At 38.6% G+C, this 17,773-nt stretch overlaps 1 protein-coding gene across 2 annotated transcripts; it reads left to right on the top strand.

The window, feature by feature from the left end:
* The first annotated feature begins 185 nt into the window (after positions 1-185).
* Positions 186-17,386, top strand: GNPDA2 (glucosamine-6-phosphate deaminase 2). Of its 2 annotated transcripts, XM_080909982.1 has the most exons (8): positions 199-260; positions 2,197-2,310; positions 2,579-2,739; positions 5,426-5,527; positions 6,754-6,936; positions 11,849-12,033; positions 14,512-14,686; positions 16,613-17,386. In XM_080909982.1, exons 3-8 carry the CDS (start codon positions 2,616-2,618, stop codon positions 16,672-16,674), a joined length of 831 nt encoding a protein of 276 aa, XP_080766108.1. In that variant the 5' UTR covers positions 199-260; positions 2,197-2,310; positions 2,579-2,615; the 3' UTR covers positions 16,675-17,386. The 2 variants fall into 2 exon arrangements, with proteins under 2 accessions (XP_080766107.1, XP_080766108.1); XM_080909981.1 differs by lacking the exon at positions 2,197-2,310 and having other exon boundaries at positions 186-260.
* Positions 17,387-17,773: the final 387 nt, after the last annotated feature.

The raw sequence follows: 17,773 nt of genomic DNA, 5'->3' as shown, positions 1-17,773 counted from the left end.
AAGGGAATAACCCAAGAACTGTAGACTCCCCAGCACAACCCTATGGGGAAAGGCGGGCCATGGGTAAGACTGCTCCACGCCCCCTCCGCACCACCTTCCGCAGTGCGCATGCGCAGCGTCCTCCCGGAGCCCCTTCCTGCTTTTGTGTTTGTATCCGGGTTCTCAGGCTTCCTCAGTCCTCACCGGCTGGAGTCGCTGGCGGGCTGCAGGGCGTGTGAGCTCCTGCTCTTCGGCCGTTGGATGAGGCTGTAGGTCCGCGGGTGAGTTCAGGGGGACTCGGCTCCGATGCGGGGCTTTGTCGCGGCTCGTTGTCGCAGATTCCCGGGCCCCGGCGCGAAGTCTAGCAAGGCTTGGGCGCCCTTGCCTGGAGCCCCTGGGAGCCATCGGCCTCAGTCGGTGGCTGGAACCGGAGGTTTCCAGCGCCTGTCCGCTCCCTGCCCTCACTAGCCCGGGCTGCCTAGGGTAGAGCAGTCGTGGCCCAGCTAGGTCTGCCCTGCGCAGGCAGCCTGGACGCCTGCAGCGTTGGGGCTTCACACATCGGATCAGGGGAGGGTGCTGCAGAAACTCAGCACACCCAGTGCGTGGATTCTTGGGCTGCCCCACTCGTCGAAAACCCGTGAAAGTCCGGCGGTGGGGAAGTTACCACCCCCATAGTGAGTTCGGGGACTTCGGTTCAGCCAGTTTCCCAGGGATGCCCTGCCCCAATGAATCAGCACCTGCTGTAAGCCCTTAATGGCAGATTTTAATGCTACCTAGTTGCGATGCATGGGCAGTTTTGGTTTCCGATGACCACAAAACATGGGAAAGGAGCGTATTGAACATCTGAGTAAATACAGATAATTTATGTTAAGTGAGAGGGATTCACTGAGAAATTTTGGAGGTGAACTCAGGTCTCTTAAGAGTAAAAAACCAACTTGCCTGAGCTTTGGTTGCTACCTTGAAACTTTTCTCACTTTACCTCAAGTCCAAGAATCCCCTGTGATATGTAACAGGTTCTCATACTTCTTTTAAGATCTGTTGGAGCTAAGGAGAGGGGCCCAGAGTTTTGTTATTTTCTTCTCTGTCTCTCTCTCTCTCTCTCTCTTTTTTTTTTTTAACAAGTATTATTAGTGATTGCATATAGGTAAAACATTTGAGACTTTTTTTCTGTCCTGCTCCCACCAAAACGTAACAGCTTTTGTAACATATACAGTATTTGAGTTACAGTTTCTACCTCGAAAGTGGGGAATCATCACAGATTTAGAAAATGTTAAGTTAATCGAATACCTTAAAGCCACAGGGTCCAACTCAGCGAATTTGTGTCTGTGGAGGCTAGCAAAGTGTTTTAACATGGAGTAAACCCTGGCACGTGTGAAAAACTGAGATCTATCGGGTTCTATTGCTGCTCCTTATAGTTCCTTGTTCTTCTGGTTGCTCACTGAATATTAGAAGTACTTATCTGTGAGAGCCAGAAGTAGTTTGGGAGGTTTTGGTGTAACTCTGAAGTTATTTTTGATGTTAGATTATTGAGGGGCATAAATAGAGACAGAGTTCCCTTGTGAGGCTGCGTTTTAAAAACCCTAACTTCTTTTCTATAAATGCTGGTCACCTCTTATTATTATTGCCCCAGAATTCTAGACTACAGTGATGATTGCCTTTTGTTGTTTTAGAATCCTAAGTCCTGTACTTAAGAATATCATTCAGATTCTATGTATCTGTTATTAGATGTTTGGTTCCTGTTGACTTCAACAGTTTGGTTTAGTATTCTGTGTGTAGGTCCCTGTTACTGAGCAGGAAGGCTGAAGCTACCATGTCATTGAAGGGTCAGTGTTGGTGATTGACATTTTTAAATGTGAACCTAGAAATTTAAATCTTAGACTTGTGGTTACTGCATATAGTACATACAACTTGTTTTTAGTAATATTTCTTTTTAAGTAAAAGAGTAAACACTTAGGTACTAATTTTGCTTGTTTGTGAAGAACAAGAGGCCAGCACTTTTGTCAAGTATGGTCTTATTAAAATCTTTTCTCTGACATGTATATAAAGATGATACTGAAAATTATTTCAGATGGGATTTAAACGTGTTTAACAGAACAGAGATTTGATTATCATGGTATTTTTAGCAACCATTCTGGATTTTGGTAATTCAGAGGCATTAAATCCTTACAGTACTTGACTTGTAGTTAAGAAATGATTTTTTTTTTTTTTTTGGTTCAGGGACGGCTGCTTGGGTGAGAGAGAATGAATTGTACTTACATATTGTAGTGTGATGGCTTCGTTTGAATTCGAAATCTGATGTGTCACTTACCCATGTGACCACAGACGAATCCTGTGAGTGCATTTTCTCCTCTGAAACCAGTTTATTTCACAAGATTGCTATGTGGGTTAATAATATATGCATCTAAATGGCCTAACCCAGTGCCAGAAGCTCAGCACCTGTTTTACAAAAGAGAGTGAGATTGCTGCTGTGTCATAAGCATGGATTGTGTTTTATATGTGCGTGCTCTCCTTAACTCGTGCCCTTCTTTAAAATAATCAACATATCATACACTGGGGGTCTGAAAAATGTCTAAAGTACTCTTTACTGGAATCTCCACAGGTGTCAACCTCTTGGACTCAGCTGCACGCCACCAATAATGAGGCTCGTCATCCTTGATAACTATGACTTGGCCAGTGAGTGGGCAGCCAAGTACATCTGCAATCGGATCATAAAATTTAAACCAGGACAGGACAGATACTTTTCACTGGGCTTACCAACAGGTAACAGCCGTCCTTTTTATTTTTATACACTCACATTATGGACGATCGTGGAAGAAATAGGGCCTTTCTTAGTGAGGTGCTTTTCATTATTTGTTACAGCCCTGAACATATTAGCATATAAAGCCAGAAGTACATGCAGTCTGCTGTACTGCCTACCTATGGATTCTATTTGTTAAGATTCTGTTTTACCTACTACTCCAGAAACTGCCGTTCCCCAGAGTGCCCCAACTTAACTGCTGATCGGGGTATTTCCGTACCTTTTCCTAGTACTCTTGGGTTTCCAGGTCAGCGTTTTCATCACTCGTGATTTCTTACAGCTTCGCTTGTTTATTACTGACAGGTGATGACGACGTAGCACACTGCTACTTTTTGACTCCGCGTTACCTTTAACGTGACCTCTTACCTTCCTAGGCGTTTAATTTTTATTCTTCCGTCATAGAAGTGTCTCAAGTGAAAATTGTAAAACCTCCTGTTGCTTTATCACAGAGATAAACTCACATACCAATTACATGTATTGGCTTCACTTCTCCGTCCAGAGTTGCCTTTTGAAAATGATCAGGTGGTATCACTTGACCGTCGGGTACTTTTGTATTGATAGGTTTTGAGAGGCCTAGACTCAGAACTGAATTTTAATGGCTGCAGTTTATTTACTCTATGTCCCTTGAGCTCTGGATTCCTTACATGCACAAAAGATAAAATAGTCATAATTATTGTAGCTGAAATGTTGTTTTGAAGCTCAGCTAAAACAGTGTGTGTGTGCAGATCTTTTGAATGCGGTTAAGTGCTATGTCGCTTTCATCTCCCATGAGTGTTTTATTTAAATAGACTGTTTCCCCAATCCTCCCCACAGATCTAAATATATAAAACCTATTGCCGTGACTCATTTTACTTAGGTGGTTTTTAGGAATTATCCTTTTCTGGATAATTTGGCTGGCTATTTTGTTGTCTCACGTTTTGTCTAGGACAGAGGGTCCTGGCGAGAATGACAAAGGGACATTTCTGTTACCTGGGCATACTGATGGAGACCATCCGCATCAGCACCCTCACGTAGGTCCTGGTGACTCAACCCTCTGCATCCCTTTGCACACTAGGATTGGCTCATTCTCAGGCTGCCCACGGTAACCATTTTGTCTCAGCTATGACACAGAAATAATAATGTAAGTTGAGACAGAAAGACTTCAGAGTGCTGCATGTTAGCAGTGGGGACCAGACATGTTCCGCATGTATTTAGATGTATAAGTAGCGTACCTGTCCAGGGCGATCTGAGACACCCGCACTGGCATTTTGTCCCATGCTCTCTGTTGATTGTTTTCTTCTGCTTCTGAAACTGAAACACGAAGTTCTAGGCTAAAGAAAACAACATCCTGTAATAAATTAGTCTCCCACCAAGCACGGTTTCTGGGTCATGTGTGTAGGTTTCAAGTGACCACAATGATGCCAATAATAAAATGAAGTTTCTGGAACAGGGTCACTTTTATCATCCCTTTCATTCCTTTCCTTCAACTACACTGGTTAAATGTCAGAAAGTGAATGTGTTCTTTATAACTGCCATTGTGGCCACTTCCCACTGGACTGAAATTCAGATAACCTTAAATCAGGTGCCTCTTGGTTTTCTCACAGTGGAAGATTCCTGTGCTTCTAGAAATAAAACAGAAGTGTTTTATCCATCTGTTTATCCATAACTTATAAGGTAACATATGCTTTACCTCAGAATCCATTAATCATCCCCTTTCTCCACCTATGAGGTGTTTCTTATTTATAGCCACTTGTCACTCTGTCTCCTTAAGTGAGGGGCCCTCTACTACTCTGAAAGTCCTTAGTCCCTTTGTTGTTTTGGCCAGAGACTGTTTTTTTCTTTAATCTTGCTGATCGCTAAATACTGCCTAAGTCTAACTACTACTCCACAAAATATTTATTTCTGTGGTGCTTTTGTTTTGTGATAATTAGTGGACAAGAAATCCATTCCATCCAGGACTGGAAAAGTCAGGTCACTCGATAATAAAGGTGCCTCTCTTCTTGTGGTTATAATGAAAACTATAAATAAAACAAGTTTAATAAACAATGGGGGAGGCCCTCCATAAGCTGTTAAGCTTATCTTTATTGTGTTATACCATGAAGAAAAAAAACCAAAACTGGGATTGCTAAATTAATCAAATAATGTTCTAGAGCATGTAAAATAAAACACTGACTGCACTAAGCTTGGCGTGTGTCCTGAGGATCTCCAGGCAGCACTCTCTGTTTTAAAGGTGCAAACCTTTTCTTTCTCACCTAAGCCTTTTAAGGGAAACACATGGGAAATAAATGAGAAAGAAAACCCGGAGGCCGAGCTGCAAAGATTCCCTCGTATCCTAGCTTCTGTCACACTTGCTACAACTCAGTTCTTTCAGCAAGTGTCTAATCTAAAAGATTCTGGTTTTATAATCTGCAGAAGCAATTCAGAATCCTGAGAACAGGTCAGAGCAGCTTTAGAACTGCCGTTTATGTTGATGGCTTGCAGCTTCACTAACCAAATCATGGTTTAATGCAGTTCCAAGGCATCGTGGAAAGAAATTACCTCAGTCTGTCATGAACATCGTCTGTATTTGAGTTGCTTGCCTACTTTGAAATGTAGAATGTTTGTTACTCCTGAACATTTTAATTATATAAATTTTCAAGTAACAGAAAATGGTGACTTTATCTTTTGTAGGGAGTACGCCTTTAGGATGTTATAAGAAACTAATAGAATACCACAAGAGTGGGAACCTTTCCTTTAAATATGTGAAGACTTTTAACATGGACGAATATGTTGGTAAGATACATTTGAATATACTGTATTACATCATTAGAATTTCGAGACCCTTTGTGTCCTGCTTTGTGGTGAAACTGATTGTAGCCGTGTAATGGTCATGCATTGGACATATGCATTCATTGGCTGCCGAGCTGTGTTGCTGCCTGTGCATCCCTCCGTCCACAGGCCTTCACATTCTCTCTCCTTCTCTTTCTCCTTTTCTCCCCTTCTGCCTTGCTCCTCTTTCCTTCAGGGATAATCCAAATGGTAGAGAATCAATGATACGTACATATGCAAAGGTAGTTCACACAGATTTTGTTTTCAAATTGTTACTTGTGTTAGCACCCACAAAACTTGTGAAATCTGTTAACTTGCTTAACTGGAAGGCTCTGTAATGTTGCTTAGAAATTCTCTGTTAAAGCCTAAAGATCAGAATTCATGTTCGACGTCTGTATAAGTCACAGCCAGATAACTACTATGACTCCACATACTTTGCAGACTTGTAGAATGCATAGGAGAGGGATGTGGCCAGCAGTTAGTTATTTAGAAATATAGACATTGTGGGTGTGGCTTCTACCCATGAAGTCTCACTCTTGTCTGCCTAAACATGGCTTTACATGCTAATGTGGGAAGTGAAATCACAAGAGGCCTCAACGCTACACGCACGGTTACAGGAACTAAGGCATGCTGAAAGGAGGAGGAAAAGGCCTCCATTCAATAAGACTTATACATACAAGTAACATTTTATATAGACAAAGCATGTTGTCATTGAAATATTTAGGAATATATACATGTGCACACACACATATGTAACAATAATTGAAAAACATGAGGCCATGAATTTTAAAGAGTGAGGCAGGAGACGGTACACGAAAGATTCTGGAGGGAGCAAAGGGAATTGATGTGTTTGTATTGTAACACCAAAAACAAAGTAAAACTTACCAAAGGTGACAGGTATTTGTACTTGTTTAGAAGTATGCAGTGACAAGTGAGTAAAACTAGACTCCCAGTGTTTGAGCTGCAAACCCTGTATCAGCTGTTTGATTTGGGGGAAGTTCCGGGCTGCCTATGATAAGAACCATGAGAATGATAGGAGTATTTTCATCTATGTTTAAAATTGTTAGTGTAGAAATTTAAAGTGACACATAAATACTGAAGCATGTTTTAAACCAAACCAAATTTAATGTATTCTAAAAAAAAGTTTTTTTGGGGAAAGTTATAGTTTTTGTTATTAATCTCATATTTAGGACTTCCAAGAAACCATCCTGAAAGCTACCATTCTTATATGTGGAATAACTTCTTTAAGCATATTGATATAGATCCTAATAATGCTCACATCCTTGATGGGAACGCTGCAGATTTGCAGGCAGAGTGTGATGCATTTGAGGAGAAAATAAAAGAAGCCGGAGGAATAGATCTTTTTGTTGGAGGTATGTAAGAAGACCTTGACATCAACCATTTGTCTGCTAATGTTTGAAAGAGTGTTTTAAAAAGAACAAAAATTCCACCATTACGTAATGCAAAGGACATTGGTTAGTGACTATTGATATCCAACTACAGAAATAGAAGGATTCCAGTTTTACTTTATTTTAATTTTAAAAGTACAGATAAGGTAAAAATAAACTTAACTTTGTATAGCTAACACATTGTTTACATTATGTCTTAAGAAGTAAGTTCCCATCCCTGTTAAAGTATTCTGATTACCTCTTAAAATTAAGGGTTTACCATAGACTGAAAATCCTCTGCCAGGCCATTGTCCTGAGTGTTTGATTACTTTGTTCTAGCACAGGCTACTTAACAGAGCTAAAAATGTATGAGAAATGGGTGGACTTTTAACAGGTAATTCCAGTTACGCTAAGATCATTCAAATCAGTTATGAGTGACCTAAGACTTTTTATCACCAGCCTTTAGACCAGTTCGCTTCTGTGAGTGCCTTAATAAGTTCCAAAGAGAATGAATGCTTGGTTAACCAAATGTTATAAATGAAAATTCTATATTTATGTGTATGTATGTGTGTGACTAAACGTACCAAAAATAGGAGTTTGTCCCTTTGTAATAGCATGGCTCTCTCTACCCATATGAAACATCTTGAGAAGGTTGTCGCCATCAGTAAAATATAAATCAAGTACGTTAAAGCCCAAACCATCTTTATCGGTCTTTAGTATTTAACGAACATACTAGTGCTCCAAACTACCTGCATTTATTTTGTATTGAATTTATGAGACTATCTCCCAGCACTGTATGCACTAGGGTTATACTGAGGTGGGTCCATGGTTGGAATGGCTGAGTATGATTGAGGTGGTTGGATGCTGGTGGGTTTTACAGTAAGACTTGCATTCACATCTTCAGTCTCTGTGTACGCCTGTTCAGTTTACTAAAGTTCAGTGTAACTACATCATGTGTATGACAGGATTAATTTTTACTTTCCCACCATTGAAAGTTCAGTGTTTTATAGCATGTTTAAAATGCCTTAGAATGGTACATGGCATACAGCTGACTCATGGCCACCTCAGTGCTGTCTTCCATAAGCCATAGAGACTGATGTCATTGTCCGTGGATTCCCTGTGGTTCTTACTGAATGATTTTTATTTTATTTATATGAATGACCAAGTGTGGCTGATCTCTTTGAGGGAATTCTTACCTATGTGTAGAGAGCCAGTGCTGTTCATTTTCTTGTGTAGATTTGATTTGTTTAGAATTATTTGTCTGAGCAAGAATATTTGTTTACTATTTTTGTTTTAAATCGAATGTCATCCATTTTAATTAAATCTTGCTAGTATCACTTTAGTAATCCTATAGAGCCCTTTCATAATCAAGCTTTGTAAATATGGTTCCATCTTACCTGCCAGTATTAAGGCTCAGACACCAGATGTTTGGAAATGTATAAACATTTATGAAAATGTAATTTCCATGTCAAAATAAAATTACTAAACTATACTGTTCCTAAACAGCCTATCTTAGTTTTATTTTTCCAAGAAAGGTTTTCACTAATCTACTGTTATAGTGAAAACACATACTAGATTTTAGAGATTAATGATTAAAATGACTGTTTGAAAACTGTTTTTCATTTGTGGACATTTATTTTTCCCGTTATTCTGCTGACTTTATGGAAGGGTCCATGTGACAAAGCCCTCATAGATTCAGTGCAAGAAAAATTAACTTAGTGGGTAAGAGAATGGCTGATGACGACTTTCATGGCCTTGTGTAGAAAGCATTCTGACTCTTCTGGACTACAACTCTCTTATCCAGTCTTCCTGGTGACTCATCATTTCCCATTGCTTATGTTATGTCTCTCTCTCCTCTTTTGCTTTCACGTATGTTTTTGGTCTGATTCCTGAAACACCATGTCTACCTTCTAAGTAAATCATACCTCCTAGTTATAATTACATATCTCACTGACTCTTACTGATGCTTTTGTAGCCACCTTTATCTTAAGCTTTCTATAGTTATTTTATTACTACCCCCAAACCAGAAAACATGTTTAAGAAAATTCTTTATGTCTTTTATTGGAGGCTGATGATCCATGGCCTGACATTTTATGTGTACCATGTAGAAAATGTGACTTCTGTGTGTGGAGAGATGAGTTAGCTGATGACCTGTCTTCCACTTTGCGGTACTGGTTGTTGTACGTGATTGTTCATGAAAGAATCTCATTTGACTCTTTGCATTTCTTGATGTAGGTTATTTATTGTCTTTGGAATTTTTAAGATGAGGCTTGGTATCTGGGTCTTACCACTTACCCTTCTTTTGTTCCAGGGTTTGGTTAATAAAAACACTAAGAACTGTGCCAAATGGGATCAAAATATCAGCTTTATTAAAGGTAAAGTTGGAATAGAGACTGTAGGTTGGGCTTGAAGCCAGTATTGGTTTTCCCCTCCACTGAGAATTGGCCTAGGACTAGAAGAGTCTAAGAAAATAAATTTGCTGCTGTTCATCCAGGGAATTAGAACGTGAGTCCCTTTCTTTTGGTAGAAAAGAGGAAACAAATACTCCTAGAGCTTTCATTCTTTCTTTGATGACAGACATGTTAAGAAAGGTAAGGTATATCCTAAGTATCTAAGGATGACCCAGCAGTAAGGTATGCATAAAGAAACTTAAGTGTAATAACTTAAACTTTGGTATTTCATTTATATAAAATTTTAAAAAGACTCAGGAAAACTTTCATAGTTTTAAATTTTGAAGCCTTTTTTTGGCAATAATGGGGTGACTAGTAGAGGAGGACTAGTAGCGTCTTCATTGAAATGATTCTGGTATAGTTCACAAAACCTAGAGAAGGGATCAATCAGAAAAGAACCAGAGCCTCGGCTCCCAGAAGCAGTGGCTCATTAACCAGCTACTGTCATTTAGTTCCGTGTTTGTGTTTCCTGTGTCTCTGTTCATCAGATAAAGATCAGCTCTAAAGAGTTTGCCATTGCTTCAGCTTGGAGTCCTTTTCTCTTGCCACTCTCATTCAGAATGACAGGGACACAGGAATTAATTAGCTGTGACATCCTCACCCCCTGACCCCTGCAACCTGTAGTGAGGAATGGAGCAGAAGGGATATAGCAAAAGAAACTGCGGAGGCAACCAAAGAGAAGTAATATGCATTAGTTCATTCAGCTCTGACTTACTGAATGTCTCTTGTGTGTAATGTTTACTTCTGAGTAGTGTAGACTTACTCAAAGGAAGTTTACAAACTGCCCACAAGAACTGAACAAAGGATATATAATATGTATCAATATCATAGTCCCACCAGTGAGTTCTTGAGATGATGTTGAGACCCTAAGTAGATGTAAAGGCAATAGTGTTAGCAGAACATAAATCATTATCAGGAATCAGTCTCTGTGCCATTAGTGGCAGAAAGTGTATGTGGTTGGTGGCGTTCCTCTAACAAGACACTTGACCTCAGGCCAGCCATGTGCTTTCTGTGTCCCAGGTCACCACTAAAAACACTAATAAGGTATTTAGGGGACCTTTGATTTATTTTCTGAAGTTTTTATATTTCTAGCTCTAACCTTTCTTTCATGTGCATCTAAAGACAATATAAATAGTATATTTGTATATCCAAGAGTAAACAAATACATAGGAAAATGCATTTAGTGTAATTAAAACATACTAGAAACAGGTCTATACTTGGGAATGGAAACAATCCTTGAATATTAAACATTTGTGAGTCCTTCTTAAAAATGTGCATTCCCACATTAATCACTGCTATATTGCTGTGCTTTATACTGTATTTTTCCTAATCCTTCAAGACTAGATTATAGCTTGCCATATTTTATTATGACTTGAGAAACTTATACAGCAAGAATCAGTGAAATATACTTGTTGTCTCCTCAAAGTAAACATGTGGAGTATAAATGTAAAATATTTTAATTATTTAGAGAATTGGCGGTTTTAGTTTTTTATGGAAGTTGCTCTAAGTGTGACAACCAGGATAAAATTGTGTAAATTTTGACTTTTAGAGGTTTTGATTTTATAAAGGGAATTACCTTTAAGAGTCCTTTAATAAAAAATATTATATTCTTTTTTATATTTTAGAAGCCATCATAGGATATAGTAGGTGTGTATAGGTCACTGTGGTTGATACCTATATGTCATGTATTCCCTTCTTGCACGGCTAAGCAAATGAAGTGTAACAGAAAAGACCTTGCAGAGATCCCAGTAAAGCCAAGTGTAATTTTATGCATTTTGTTTGTTTGATTTTATTTTAGATGTGTGTGTGTGTGTGTGTGTGTGTGTGTGTGTTTGTAGTGAAAAATCAGAACGTTTGAAATATAAAACTGGTATCTTAGGTATTGTCTGATGCAAGTCAGTATTTTAAGGGGAAACAAAACTAAAAGGGAACTGTAGTTAATTGCCTCACCTAAACTGGACTAAAGCAAAGCACAGTGAGGATATAAAAACCCCGGAGTCAGAAGCCTGCAGTTTGAGTGTATCTCGGTGTTTACTATACTGCGCTCCTGAACATCAGCAAGGGCTCTGGTCTTTCACATCAGGTTCTTTTTGTGTTCCCGAAAAGGTGGCCATGAGGGAAGTAGCCACAAAATTACCAAATACTATCTGTTGTGAAAATGCTTTCTAAGCCTGTAGTTCTCTATGAATGTGCTTCTTCCCTGCTCTTGCTAGGATTACATACATGTCATTCCATGCTGTGTACTCAGCATATATGAAAATACCAAATGAAACACAGACATAAATATCTTAATCCAGTATTACAAATTCAGTTTTAAAATAAGGTAAGTGTATTGATGGTTATTTCTTTGCCTTTATAACTGGAAATTTGAGAAAATATGATATACTATATGTTTGAATCCTTGTTTATTTCATGATGATATGAGTGTGTATATCTGTTTTTGAAAGGAATAGGTCCAGATGGTCATATTGCTTTCAATGAGCCAGGATCCAGTTTAGTATCAAGAACAAGATTAAAGACACTAGCAATGGACACCATTTTGGCAAATGCTAAATATTTTGATGGAGATTTATCAAAAGTGCCAACCATGGCTTTGACTGTTGGTGTGGGGACAGTGATGGATGCTAGGGAGGTAAGAAATGTTTTTTTTTTTGGATTATTTTTCTTTGATGTTGAGTAATTATGGTGCTTAATATTTTAGATTCATCTAGTTTTCAATAAAAATACTTAATTTCCTGTCACTAACGTTCGCCATTCTCTTTGTTAAGAATCAAGTAGACATAAATCTTCATTTGTAAACCAGGCTCCAGGAGCCTTCAGTTCAGCTACAGCTTCATCTGCCTATTCATACTTCACAGTTTGAGCTACTACAGGTTTACTTTCTTACGTAGGGTTTTACTGCTGTGAACGGAAACCATGACCAAGGCAACTCATAAAGGACAACGTTAATTAGGGCTGCCTTATAGGTTCAGAGGTTCAGTCTTTTACCATCATGGCGGGAAGCATGGCAGCATCAAGGCAGACATGGTGCTGGAGGACCTGAGAGTTCTGCATCTTGTTCCAAAGGCAAACAGGAGCAGACTGGCTCCCATATGGCTAGGAGAAGGGTCTCAAAGCCCACCACCACACTGACACACTTTCTCCAACAAGGTCACACCTCCTGATAGTCCATTCCCTGGGCCAAGCATATACAAACCACTACAGTAACAGTGTGGTTCTGTTGTCATTTGAATCGTCTTGTTAAAGGACAGGTGGGAAAGGGACACAGAGATGTCCTACATAGTTTTGGAGCACATGTGCTTTTTGACTCCAATTAGGAGGATAACTATACTGATTCCCATAGTTTAATCCCTGAGACCCACATGCTGGAAGGAGAAAGCTGATGGCTACATATATACATGCATACACACACACACACACACACACACACACACACACACACACACGTCACACATGCGCATAAAAGGCCATTTAATATTTTTAAAAGAAGCATTAGATTCAGCTGCCTGCTGAGGACTTCCTATGAGATTTTGGCATGCTAATGACCTAAGGGACTCATTCCTGTGCCAAAGCTCCAAACATGAATCATTAGAGAAGACCTGACTCTGCTAGTGATGTATAGCTTTGTGCATGTGGTACAGACTTACACATTCCATTTCCGTTTTTGTAGCAAATATTTTATTCTTATGATACCACTGTGGGTAATAACATTCAACAAGGAGAATTAATTTAGAAATCATTAATTTTTTGCTTGCCTTATATCAAGTTAATTTTTGCTTTAAGAAGGCAAATGGTTTTAAGGTGATTCATTGAATGTTAATTAAGGTTCATTTTCCCAGTGCATATTAATTTGAATTATGATTTTATAAAGATACTTTGATCCATTCATGTTTCATTTCCTATACTATTAATACTAAATCATAACATATACATAAATATAAATTTTTATTTGAATATAACATATTTATTTGAAATATTTTAGAGCCATAAGCATTTTAATTTCTTTAATAATTGTAATGAGAAAAAATAAGTAAACTAATCTAAACTCAGCAAGATAAGCTATTCATGTTCTCATATGATCAGAATTTAAAGAAGGAAACTATTTGGATAGAGGAAGGGAGTCAGTTAGGGAAGAGGAAGGCATTGCCTTATCTGGCCTCAGTGGGAGAGGAAGTGCCTAGCCAAGCAGTGACTCAAAGGGAGGAAGACCTATGGGAGGGTTGGCTGGGGTCGGGGGAGCAGTGAGCAGGATATAAAGTGAATAACTTAAATTAAAGAAAAAAAGAGTAGAAATGATCCAGGTGGTGGTGGTGCATGTCTTCAATCCTGGTACTTGGGAAGCAGAGGCAGGCTCATCTCTTTGAGTTAGAGGTGAGCCAGGTCTGTTGAAGCTAGTTCTAGGACAGCCACGACTACACAAAGAAACCTTATCTCTAAAAGAAAAGAAAAAAGAAAAAACAGGAAATTATTTAAGTATGTGTATTTGTGAAAATGCCATAATGAAAACCCATTATGGCTTATGGTTAACACTGATTAAAATATGTAAACATAGGTGTGTTTTTTTTTCAGTCCTTGAAGGAACTGTAGCTGAAAATTGTAAGGTCCCTTCTGACACACATTTGCATGTTTCTTGAATTATTTTACTGGTGTTTAGGCATTTAAAACCACAAAATTTTCAGTTTCTGTTATTTCCAAGAGTCTCCTCACCCCTGTGTTTCGGAGGCAGTCCTGTGTTCAGGAGATTTGAAATTCTTAAGTGCAGTGTGTGTTTGGAACAACATTAAGATAATTGTGCCCATTGGGTGAAATGAAGTTAAGGCTCCTCTAGCTGTTATTCAAATCTCTGTATCTCTGTTGTTTTACAGCACTTGATTGTCTAATGTAGGACATATTGCTTAGCTGGACTAGAGAGATTTGGGATGTTAGCCCATATTATGTATTATTCATTGAAGACACATAAGCTCTTTTTTCCCCCCTAGAGGAAGCTCTTCTTTTTACTTTCCCAGGCAGGTATTTTATACGTCAGTGGCAAAGTATTAACTCTGGTCATCACTTACATGGTATAGAGCTTCCTACTCACTATTAACAAGTGATACCCATGATTCTGCAGGTGATGATCCTCATAACAGGTGCACACAAGGCCTTTGCACTGTACAAAGCCATCGAGGAAGGAGTCAATCACATGTGGACTGTTTCAGCTTTCCAGCAGCATCCCCGAACTATTTTTGTATGTGATGAAGATGCTACTTTAGAATTAAGAGTTAAAACTGTGAAATACTTTAAAGGTAATCACTGAATTTTAAATAAGATACTTCTAGTGGATAAAACTTAATAACTGTGGACTTTATTCTTTTAGTGGAGTTTGCTAAAAACTGTCATGCTAACAAAATAACCAGGATTTTCAAGAACTACAGTTTCTCAGATGTACTTTTCAGGGTTTTCATGACAAATTTCTTTGAAATCTTATGAAGTATTTTAGTTTTCTATTGCATATACAAGATTAAATAACTCAGTATTATTCTTTCTAGGTCTTTGGGGTTTGGTTTTGTCTTCTTTTTCTTTTGGTAACATTTGGAAGTTCTGTCTGGCTCATCCTTCCAACTTTCACCCATTATTCCATCTAAGCTTCCTGATGTCAGACGAATCCAGTTCAGTAGATACTGCAGTGGGCAGACTTGACACAGGATAAAATAAGTAGATGAGTTTGGTTGCTTAGACGACTGTGTGTCGATTTTCCTTTTGCCTACAGTATTTATGAAGTAGCAGTGAGAATAATCTTATGGTTGAGGGACCCCACAGCATGGAGAACTATATTAAAGAGTTCTAGAACCACTGATCTAGATGAGCTTCCTCAAAAAGTGGAAATCCATGTTCTGAAAGTACTTTTACCTTGGATGCCCAGTCTGTCGGGCCCTGTGATGGTTGAAGTGCTGACTTGAAGCTGCTGTGGGAGAGCACAGTTCTCATGTTCCAGTTGCTCCACACAGTGGAACTCTTCTTCCTTCCCTGGGGTTTTTCTCCTGTGGGAGCACTTCCCATACCTCTTTGCTAGTCTCGAACATGGTCTTCTTAAGTGTGTGGATTTTACAGTGCCTTCTGAAGCCTTCTTAAAGGGAACATGCATTTCTGTCACCTTTCTCCCAAGTCCAATACCCAATTTTCTGAAGAAACTAAATACCGACAGCCTTTTATTAGTTTTTAATGGCCTGGAAAATTTAACTGATTACTTTGCTTTCCAAACTATAAAATTTTACTTAGTTCATTGATTCTGTCAAAGACAATCTTGTAAGATCTTTTTTTTTTTTCTTTTTAAAAGACACATACTACTTCAGACGTGTATCTGGAAAAGAGGCTTTAATGATTTAATATGATTCACAAGCATACATCCTCATCATAAAACTTCCACTCTAAAGTATACATATTATAAAATGGTTATGCTACTCAAATTTAAAATATGTTTCCATACCAAATTATTTAAAACAAATGTCTGCATTGCTTTGGCAAATATTCTCAGTATGCTATGGGTAAGCTTCTAATCAACCTGGTTTGTAGCTATGCATTCCAAAATCAGTAAAGAGGCTAACGACATGGATCAGTGGAAAAAGAGCCTGCTTTCCAATCATGAGGGTCCAAGTACAGATTCTACATTAACAGGCAGAACATGGTGGTATATACCTTCTAACCTAGGGCTGGGAGTCAGACACAACGATCTCTGGAATATGCTGACCAGCCATTTACTCCTAGTTCATGTCTCTGTAATCAGTGAGAAACCTCTAACAGTGAGGTGCAGTGGTAAAGGGAGACACTTGACATTGACTTTTGGGACTTACACATGTATGCACAAACATAATACTATATACATTCCCCCAAAAGATGCATAGGTAGTATATTGGAAGACATCTATCTTATCATGACAGTGTGGGTCCCTTGTTACCAACTAGAACTGGCAAAAAAAATCAGAATCTACATTTCTAGAAAAATGTATTGACCAGTCATATTCAGCTTTGCCAGCCAGCCCCTCCAGTGCTCCTCAAGACAAACACTGAGGCTGCATCGGGGCTCCCAGAACATCTGCTTGTTCCCCGTCCACACTGACAATGCATAAATTGTAGTTTAGTTTCAGTAGACCTTATAGTCCTATAAGAATGAAATATGCTGCCTTATAAATCAACAAAATTACAACTAGAATTATGCATTTTTTTTTCCCTAAGGTTTAATGCATGTGCACAATAAACTTGTGGAGCCACTATACAGTATGAAAGAAGGAAACTGAAGGAGACTGAGCTCTGTGTGGACACAAAGCACCTTTCCATATTGATACCATCCCAGCTTATGCAATATGACAAAAGTGGGGAAACAGGGAGAGTCATTTACAAAGAAAAGACCAGCGTGTGCTAAATACTCCGTATTTAGAATGTGTCTGTCTTATACTAGGTCCTAGAAGCAGCTGGATCCCAAAGTTATTTGGCTGTTATAAAGTATAGAAGCTACATAGCTGCCTATAGAGTCTAGCAGTGAAACATTTGCATTGTAAGAGATTCTGCACTTGCAGGTCCTGTCAGTGACTTAATCTCTGACTTATTTGAAGACACTCCAAGCCTTTCCAGTACCATCCAGACCTCCGCCTCTGGAATGGATGTTTGTGCACCACACACATGCTTTCTGCCTGTAGTTGCCTTAGTCATTTTTCTGCAGTAGCATCTGGACATCACGAGTCCTGACCATTAATTAAGGAAATCTGAAGAGATGACAGAGCCCTAAAGTAGTTCATACTCTTTCAGAAAGTGTGTAAGTGCATGCTTCTGTGCACCTTCTTATGTAGTCCTTTTCTACAGATGTGCTTATTTTTATTTAATGACCTGGATTAATGCTCTTAATACATATATTGGCAATTATGAGCTTTATACTTAGTTACAAACTTAAGGAAATCCTTTTGAAAAACATTTTCTGATTATTGTTAAATTTTGTAAATCATCCTTATATATGTCTAAAGGAGATATTAAGTATGTACTAAAATAATTACTGTAAATGTTTAAATTGCAATAACTTGCATAATTAAGTTGCAGGTAAAATATTGTTTTCTATCTTTAACTCAAATAAAGTTTACAATAAAACAATTGTCTAATTTTCTTTCTAAAAGTGAAATTACATTCATGTGAAAGATTGTTAATGGTACCCATGATACTACATTTGCTCCTAATTTGTTGCCATCACGTAGTTAGGAAATTGAAGACGGTACATAAGGGAAAGAATGGAGGCTGGAGAGCTGGCTCAGCAATAAAGGTACTTGACACAGAGGTCATATGAAGCAGTAATCTTTGTCTTTGAAGCAAAACCCCACTTATTGGATTCTGTCTGTTTCCGGGATCTAA

This window comes from Micromys minutus, assembly GCF_963924665.1.
Source record: "Micromys minutus genome assembly, chromosome: 1".
Lineage (NCBI taxonomy): Eukaryota > Metazoa > Chordata > Mammalia > Rodentia > Muridae > Micromys > Micromys minutus.
The sequence above is the reverse complement of the archived record's forward strand: the minus strand, read 5'-3'. Positions and strand labels throughout refer to the sequence as shown.